The 8,780-nt window shown below is 38.0% G+C and overlaps 1 protein-coding gene across 1 annotated transcript; it reads right to left on the reverse strand.

Annotated features, from left to right (window-relative positions):
* Positions 1-2,494: 2,494 nt before the first annotated feature.
* Positions 2,495-8,543, reverse strand: LOC149831844 (eukaryotic translation initiation factor 3 subunit K-like). Its single transcript, XM_090012255.1, has 8 exons — positions 8,283-8,543; positions 4,305-4,361; positions 4,091-4,141; positions 3,939-4,001; positions 3,774-3,824; positions 3,369-3,435; positions 3,131-3,213; positions 2,495-3,051 (listed from the first exon to the last, which is right to left on the reverse strand). Exons 1-8 carry the CDS (start codon positions 8,403-8,405, stop codon positions 2,848-2,850), a joined length of 699 nt encoding a protein of 232 aa, XP_089868381.1. The 5' UTR covers positions 8,406-8,543; the 3' UTR covers positions 2,495-2,847.
* Positions 8,544-8,780: the final 237 nt, after the last annotated feature.

Raw genomic sequence — 8,780 nt, forward strand, 5'->3', positions numbered from 1 at the left:
CGGTACATGGTACTGGTACGTGAAGGCTTAAAAAGTTTCAGGTAAGTTTTTAATTGAAACGCATATTGATACAATTTTGAAAAATATCGATACAAAATTCTAATAAACATTGATACGGTTTTTAAGAGAATTGAAATGAGTTTATGAAAAGTCGATATGAAATATATATTTTCATAAAGATACTTATAAATTAAAATAGATAAATATACATATATAATTAATCATTGTTGTATACTAAAATTTCAATAAATTGTAATATTTAAAAATATTAATAAACTAGCGGCTTTGTAAAATAAATTTGTTGCTTATATGCAAAAATATTAATAGAATCTAGCTGGAACGTGTTTCTATGTAAGATGGTATACATTTATCAAATAATGGGAACAGTTTCTTAAACATTTGATACTTCTTTTTATGGTTTTCAAAACGAGTTTTATATAGGTATCTGTTACTAGTACACTTGATACCTGATACGCTAAGGTGTATCAAGTACCAATGCAACCATGGTCCAAGTAGCCCAAGCGATTGCCCTGTTTTTCCTAGTGTCACAACCAATGTTGTCAGAATCGGTTTGAACCGAATCCTTCTTTCAAAACAATTCAAAAAATCAGCCAGAATAGAACAGGATCAAATCTGTTTATTTAAAAAAATGATTTCCTTAAAATATCTAAAATTATAAAAAACCCAAAAAAAAACAGTAAAAATATCTAAAAAACAAGAAAATGCAGAAATGAAGTAAATGATGACTTAGAAGTTTGATCAAAATCTAAAAGCACAGTTTTTTCCAAGAGAAACAGGAAAACCACCCTCGGGATCAGAGACCTAGTCACTCTGGCTAAGCCTGCCATACTTACAATCGCTTCCTCAGTTGTGTAAACCCGTGGTGTACCCCTTGCCACCAGGGAGTCGCCTTGCTTCGGTGCAAGGGACATAATGCCCGTGCGCCTTCTTATATTCAAGGGGCTGACTCTCATGGGAATGCAATCCTGATCACCTGTATAGTGGCCAAGGCTCCCCCTCCAACTGTGCCAAACCAAGTTAATGCTTAAAAAATATAAAAGCAAACAATTATCATAAAATATTAAAGAAAAAGAAAACCGATTCAGACTGATTTTCCACAAAGCAGGGGACTACTGATTCAATTCGATTTTGACAGATGCTCTTGATCTCCTCCGTTTTAACCATTTTCTTCAATCCATTTCGCTATTGAGCTTCATGTAAACAACGTTTGCTTTTCAGAATACAATGCCAAACCTGTTAACACGTGTGTATAGGGCTGGTAAATGAGCCAGACAAACTGAACAGAGGGTGTTCAAGCTCAGCTCAATTCTTGTGTTAAGCTGAGTTAAGCTTGAGCTCATGAAAAGCCCGAGCACAAGTTAGCTCATTTACAAAAAATATATATATTTCAAAGTTGAAATAATAGAATTTAAACCATAAACTTATTAAGTCAAGCGGCTTATTTACAAAATAAATAAAAATTGTTTCAAACCTATAAGCAATAGGATTTGAAACTTATTGCTTACAAGCCAAACACTTCAACCACCCTCACTCTATAATATAAACATATATGCAAAATATATTTATTATTAGTTAACGAGCCTATACAAGTTGAGCCAAAACGAACATTGGTTGTTCATGCTGGATTGCCAAGCTTAATTCACAAGTTCAAATGAGCTCTTTACAAGCCAAACATGAGGCGAGCCACAAGCCGCTCATCTCGTTTCCCAGTCCTAGTTGGGTGTAAGCTGGAGAAAAGATATCCAGAATCAGGTTCTGATACTAGGGCCGTCCAGTGACCAGCCTTGGGCAGGTTCAGGTCCAGGTCTGAGTCCAAGTGGTTAAAACGGGGTTAGCTAGATCAAGCCCTCTTATAAGAAAGTGTCTTTTTATGGATCTCAATGGGATTCCCAGTCAGACTTGACACTGCTTTACAAACACCGAAACCAGGTACCAGCTAATCAGGTCAAGCCCCCTCCTTTTTAAGAAAGTTGGGATATTCTTTCCTCAAGGTGCAAAGTGGAAAACACTTGCACCGGGGAAAATTACATGAGCCTTTGGGTCTTAAAGCCACCAGAAAAAAAAAGAGAATCAAATGCTTGCAAAGCTATGGAAAACTTTCTCACATGAGAAAAAGTGACCAACCTTTATAAACCGTTTCATAGGTTAGAACATGTGTCATTGCTTTGGTGGATCAAAATCCAATTATTATAGGGCTGATATCAGGTCAGATTAGGGAAAACCTGACGAGTTGACAGCCCTAATTTGTAGGCAGACAAATTCCACCATTTTCATTTTCTTGGACTCCTAGACTTATATTGGAATCCCTCCCTCTGGCTTTAAGTCTCATAGGGTAGCTCCCCTCCTCCATTAGGAAGCCCGTACGCATGCAAACTTTTTACCAACTATTTTCTTGATGCCATTCTATAGCACGAAGTCTAGCGGATGAATGAGATAGAAAAGCACAAAGAAGCGATGTCTCAAACATCATGATGTATCAAGGCCTTGGCCATCTCTTGGAACTAAAACTCTAAGGGGCGGAACACAATGAACCCAAGTTGTGGCCGAGTCTGACTGGCTAAATCAACCAATGACAAGGTTTCTAATACAACTGAACAGATGTGACTTCAAAACCTCAATTAAGAGAACAGCAGATTAAAGATAAGCAATTAAAACATGGACCCTGAACTTATATCCTAAACAAACAATACAACTCCGCAGGGCAATAACATGATGGTTGCAGGCATTACACAAAGCAATAGAGGCATTTGCACCATGCTATCTTCTATTTCTTCCGCACAAGATCAGAAAAAATATAACCAGAAGGGAAATCCAGCAACTAGAAGATCACGATAGGATGGGGAAGATCCTAGTTACATGCTCCAGTGGGACACTGTCTGCAGGGTTCTTTTTCAGCTCCGGCTGGTTGAACTCATTGCGTGGGAGCACAATCAGCTGACCGCGGCCCTGGCCTTTCTCAAGGACCCACCCACTGTTTGTCATTTGGTGCTCTAAAAACTTGTCCAAGGATAGCCCTTCAATGTTGATAGCCTGTTTGCAACGGTTGTGCTCATTAAGATTTGAATGGCATGAACAAAACAAAAACCAATAGCAAAGGAGTCGTCTTTACCTCTGCTAGGACAGGCCTAGACACCTTCTGGTAAGTGAGTGACAGAACATGAATGGCGTAAGCCTGGATGGACTGCTCAAAACCTGCACCCCAGTAATGTGTAAGCAGAACATCAGGGGCTGTCTTTGACTTAGAGGCTCAACAAGATCCATTGAAAGATCTAGCTGTCTTCTCTTTTATGCTCAGACTAAAACAAACAGAAAAGATAATGGCCTAAAATGGAAGGCCCCTTTATTACCAGGCACAACTTCAACTATACTTCGGTTCTTTGCTGCCTCATCCCAGAACTGACGGAATCTCGCCGTCTGCAGAAACAGAAAGGTAATCTTCAGTTGACACCTTAACAGGTCAGGTAATTCACACCCACTTCGACCCAAATGCAACAGCACAAATGCTCGGTTAAGTGGGTCAGGTCTCAGATCAATGGAAGAAACCAAGATCCACATAAACTTGAAAAATTAAGTTAAACAGGTCAGGTCGTGCAACTGGTACCGTTCTGAAAAAACAAGCTCAATTGGTTTCATCCAAGGCACCTCCAGGCACTGCTTATTCAGTCTCATTCTTTAAATTTATTAGAAGCCACTGGCTGGTTTGATATAAACGCAGTCAAAATAATGAAGCCATTGCAAGAGATGTAGCTTACCTCTAGATAGTGAGACATTACAATGAGAGTTTTGAACTGCTCCTCCATTTGCTAAATATATTTTCAACGACAGGAGGACAAAAGGAGAATTAGGACAATAAATTTAGCACTTTAATAACTAACCACAACTTGCAGACATTCACAAGAGGAAGTAAAATGAGGTACCACTCTTTCAGGAATCAAGAAGAGGCACAGACTGAAGTCAGGAGCTGGCATTGCCATGAGAGCCTGCAGGTAAGAAGGAACAGCGTATAAGAGCCAGCTACTTGCAGTTAAAATCAGCAAAAGAAATTCTTCAAGAGTGCAGGTCAATTAACCTTAACCAAAATCAGTGCAACTATTTGGATACTCATCCTTTCTGGTTCAAACTGGATACAAAACAAAATGTTAAAAATGGAAAACACAACTTTGCATCAGGAAAGCACAATGGATGGTTCCTTAATTTGCCCAAATAAGGAGAGCATTTGAAGCATTCTTCATGAATATGATTACAAAATATCACCAGTAAAAGGTGTAGCCGACATCCCAGACCTGATAAAGTCGAAGAAGGCAAAGATTTGCATCCAAATTGTAAGTTTGTGATGAGACCTAGACAGCAAACAAAGAATGCTAGTCAAAACCACAGCTGATAACAATTTAGACATGCACACATACAGAAAATTGAGGAAACATGTAGTCAAGACCACCAAAAAGATAACAATTTGGGCAAGCACACATACAGAAAATCAAGGAAACATGTTGCAAATATACCAAAAAGTATCAAAGGAAATAGTGATTACAATAATGAAAGAAATTTACGTCACAAAACCAGAGTACCAGAATAAGAGAATAAATAGAGTTCTATTATCTGTTATAGCCATGCAATCTTCTTGAAAGAAAACCTTATGGAATAATCAGTTATCATATAAAGTGAACACTCCAAAGGGGTATGGCATGACTAGTGAGGTGACCTTAATTAGACAAAGTTAAACTAGTAAACGTGTTTGATATGGATAGGCACTGGAGATCATATCTCGCTTCTTTGGTGATGCCTTTTAAACTATATATTTCATTGTTTGACAGGGACTAAAACTTCACCTTTCAACAAGAAGGCAGCATGGGAAACTAATACCATAGAAACCAGATTACCAACAGCTTGATATGTAAATCTTTAGTTATGACAGCAAGAGGGACATAGAGTGGACCACGTGCAATCATATTTCACAAAAAAAAAATTGTGCCATACCTTAGAGAACAACACATATCCGATACAGTCCGCAGACCCCACAAATTCTAACCAGTTCATGGCATGTTTTGGGGGGCATCAACACATGTCTAGCAGTCAGGCAGGGTGCCATATTTGTTTTGTGCAATGTGATTGCATCTCATCTCACTGAATTATCAAAGGACTGTGAGAGCATAAGGGAGCATATATATATATATATATATATATATATATATATATATATATATATATATATAGAGAGAGAGAGAGAGAGAGAGAGAGAGAGAGAGAGAGAGAGAGAAATTGGTAGCAGCTCACACCTTAGATGCAAAATGATATGAGCTAAATGGGTTTTTCTGACTTTCCGGTGTTTTTTTTTTGCAGTTCCGACCCCATAAATGCGTCGGGCATGGTCGATTTATGAGGAATCCACACCTGGATCATGTGTTTCAAAAATTTACAAAGATTTTGGACAGTTGATTTTTTTAACCTTATAAAAACCCACCCATGTGTAGAAATAGAATGCCTCAAGAGCCGATCCCTATAAAATCAAGTACATAGATCACATCTGTATGGTCAGAATTTAAAAATAAAATGATAAAAGGATGACAAACCCATTTAGCATGTTCATTTCACACCTACCAATCACTATATATATATATATATATATATATATATATATATATATATATATATGTGTGTGTGTGTGTGTGTGTGTGTGTGTGTGTGTGTGTGTGTGTGTGTGTGTGAAAGCAATTGACCCTTGGATTGTATTTTTTCAACGTAAAAATATGATTTTTTGAGGGTTGAAAATTCAGGTCATTTTAGGCCATTGATTTTTCAGCCCCAAGAAAACCGGACATACGCAATAGAGAAACATGATCCAAGTGCCAGTTTCTACTAAACCAAGCATGTAGATCACATCTGGAGGGTCAACAATATATATAAGATAACAAACCTGTAGGCCTCATGACACCCAACAAGGTTTTGGGGAAAACAAAGCCCTCAAAAGACTGGCTATCATAACCTACCCAAAGTAGATTTTTCACTTTTTTAACCAAGTATTTTGGGGTGATTTTTCTTATTCCCTTTATCCTTCATTGCAACCAATGTTTGAATGATGCCATCTGGTATGGACAGCACCGTTTAGGCCATTTTTGTGGGTGGGTAGCAAGAAACCACCAAAACCATTCCTTTCTTTTTCCCAGCCCATGGCAAACCATCATCTAGCTATATTAGTTGTTTGGCGGATGTATTGCCGGAAAGCAGCCAAAACCAATTTCTTCGAATTCTTTTTTCAGCCCATAGCATACCATCATACAACCATATCATGACTGAACAACCATCAATAATGACTATATGGTGCTATCCGAAATAGACAGCACCATCTCAGCTGGTGGGTTGCCAGAAAACAGAAATAAGTTGTTAAAGTTTTTTTCAAGACCAAAAACAGTTGGGAGGTAGAGTCTGTGTCAGATGGTACTTCCCAGCCATTTCCCAGTTATTGGGCGGTAGGAAATTGCTGGAAGCTTTCTGGAAAAAAAATGAAGGAACAAGACGTTCAAAACAAGGTTTTTGTTATCCAAACAACTTCAGAAACCAGGTTCTGATAAACCTAGGTTTATAAAATCATGGAATTTAGCCAAAACCTGGGTTTTCCAGACACAGATTTTGGCTTGTGTCATCCAAATAAGGCCTTAATTCGTTTTGAAAACTTTGACATCCATGTGTTGAAGTATTTTTCAATAAACCCCAATATTAACTTTATTTGGACATTGAAACCTACAATCTTTTCTCATTCATCTGTAGCTTTTTCAAATTACATAATATCCCAAACTTAGATAACAAGAAAATTTGGGGTTGCAAGCCAAGCACCAACAAATATGAACATATAATAAGAGATCCTTGCAGATCAATGTGTACTACTTCAAACAAAATGCAAATGAGAAAATACATATATTTGTTCAGACTCCAGAGTGTCAAGGAGAATAGGTATACTAAATAAATTATACCTCCATAATTCTTATGCTAATAAGATCAGCATTAAGTTTATTCATCCTCATGTAGCTAATGAAGAAAGCAAGGAGAAAGCATATCAATGAAGAAGAGATGGAGATTGATATTGCACATCTAAATAAGAAAACTGCAAGAAGTTATCAAAATAATATTTCAAAAGCAGAGCAATGGTCCTTAGAATCAGTAATCAACAAACTATAGCTACATTCACTACATTCTCATGTCAGAACCCTGAATCTCTATTCATAACAATGAAAAACAATAGCTTCCATTTTCAAAGTATGTTGTGCATCCATCTTTTCATTTCCCTAGTCATATCAAGCAGAAAATTAATCCCTACCAGCTGAATTATGCTAGCTTACCTTGTCAGATTAGAGAGAAAGCGAGAGAGATAACATACAAACTTTTAGTGTGTCATTCCAAGAACTATGGTAGTTTTATCAAGTACCAATAGCTCAAGCAAGCTTTACTTGACAACTTCTAGTTGAGGAAGGCCACTAATCTGATGGCCTAATCAACCAACTGAATAAATACTAGCTTTCTTATCATGGGTGCATCTGCATCCCACTGCATACAAAAATAAGTAAAGTACTTCCACGTCAAACAAGATTTAGTCTACTTTTAGCAATTAATGTATGTGCCAGATTTAATGTATACCAAACCGTACAAATAAAATCAACCTCACCAAACCATTTGCTCCTCAACTTGCCGCCATTCTGGTTTCTACATTCTATAACTCTTCAAACTTATCACATTTGACAACCACCACAAATTTTAAAACTAATGCACACCATTGTTCTTCCAAAGTCCCAAAAATTCCATATCTAGGTTACAAACATGCAGCTCAAAAGACATATTTAGATCAACTAAAAAAGGGCAATAAACTACTCATAAATCCTCAAACGTACGCAGAGGTACCACCATCTTTCTTCTGAAGCGCGTACACACACGCACACATGCACGTAGAGAGAGAGAGAGACGTACAAAATAAAATTCCAAACAAGTTCTTAAAAACTCTAAAAACGTACAAGCTAAAGTTTCAATCAAGTTCTCAAAATATCTAAAAACCCCAATTTCACAACGATGGTGCCGAATTTTACTCAAGATAACGATATCAGTCACAATACTAAGCCATCAAAACACGATTTTCACCCTAAACATCTTGCGCCAACATGAGAAAGAAATAAGAAAGGCACCAATACAAAAGAACGAAACACTGAAAACAGCAAATAGCACCGTCTCGCAAAATCCAATATTTCCCTCTGCTTTCTGCCTATTCCCCCCCTTACCTGCTCGTGGACGTAGCTCTCAAGGTCCGGGAGGATGTCGGGATTGTACGGATTCACGGCAATGAGTTGCTCCACCGTGTAGGAAGCAGCCTGCTGCTGCTGTCTCTGCACCTCCCTTCCCATCTCTCTCTCTCTCTCGATCGATCCAGATACTCAACGAAAACGAAAGAAAGAAAGAAAAACCCTAAGATCTGATCGTCCAAGAAGAGTGGGAGAATCGGGGGCGCTCCAGAAACCCTATTACGGAACTAAAAGAGTCAGGGAGAGGAAGACGAGGGTGCCCCCCTAGATGGATTCATCCAATCGCGAGCGAACAGGTAGAAAATCATAAGTTTGACAACGCGGTCATCTTAAAAATAAGTGAGGCAGCCGTTATTCTGCCACCTTTAGCTTATTGCCAATTTTTTCTCTAAATATTCCTCTTTATTTTGCTCAATGCAGAATTTACCACCAACCGACTGCATACAGGTCGGACAGGATCTGGATCACGTATATCCG

This window comes from Nuphar pumila, chromosome 7 (genome assembly GCF_984573655.1).
Source record: "Nuphar pumila chromosome 7, dmNupPumi1.hap1.1, whole genome shotgun sequence".
In the NCBI taxonomy this organism is placed as follows: Eukaryota; Viridiplantae; Streptophyta; class Magnoliopsida; order Nymphaeales; family Nymphaeaceae; genus Nuphar; species Nuphar pumila.

What these genes read in the sequence shown, in the direction of transcription:
- LOC149831844 (XM_090012255.1), bottom strand. Translation starts at nt 8,405, where the DNA reads ATGGGAAGGGAGGTGCAGAGACAGCAGCAGCAGGCTGCTTCCTACACG. An exon ending in GCCTTCTTCGACTTTATCAG is followed by an intron (nt 4,142 to 4,304) that starts GTCTGGGATGTC and finishes TTTTGTATCCAG; the next exon opens with TTTGAACCAGAAAGGATGAG. An exon ending in TTGCACTGATTTTGGTTAAG is followed by an intron (nt 4,002 to 4,090) that starts GTTAATTGACCT and finishes TCTTACCTGCAG; the next exon opens with GCTCTCATGGCAATGCCAGC.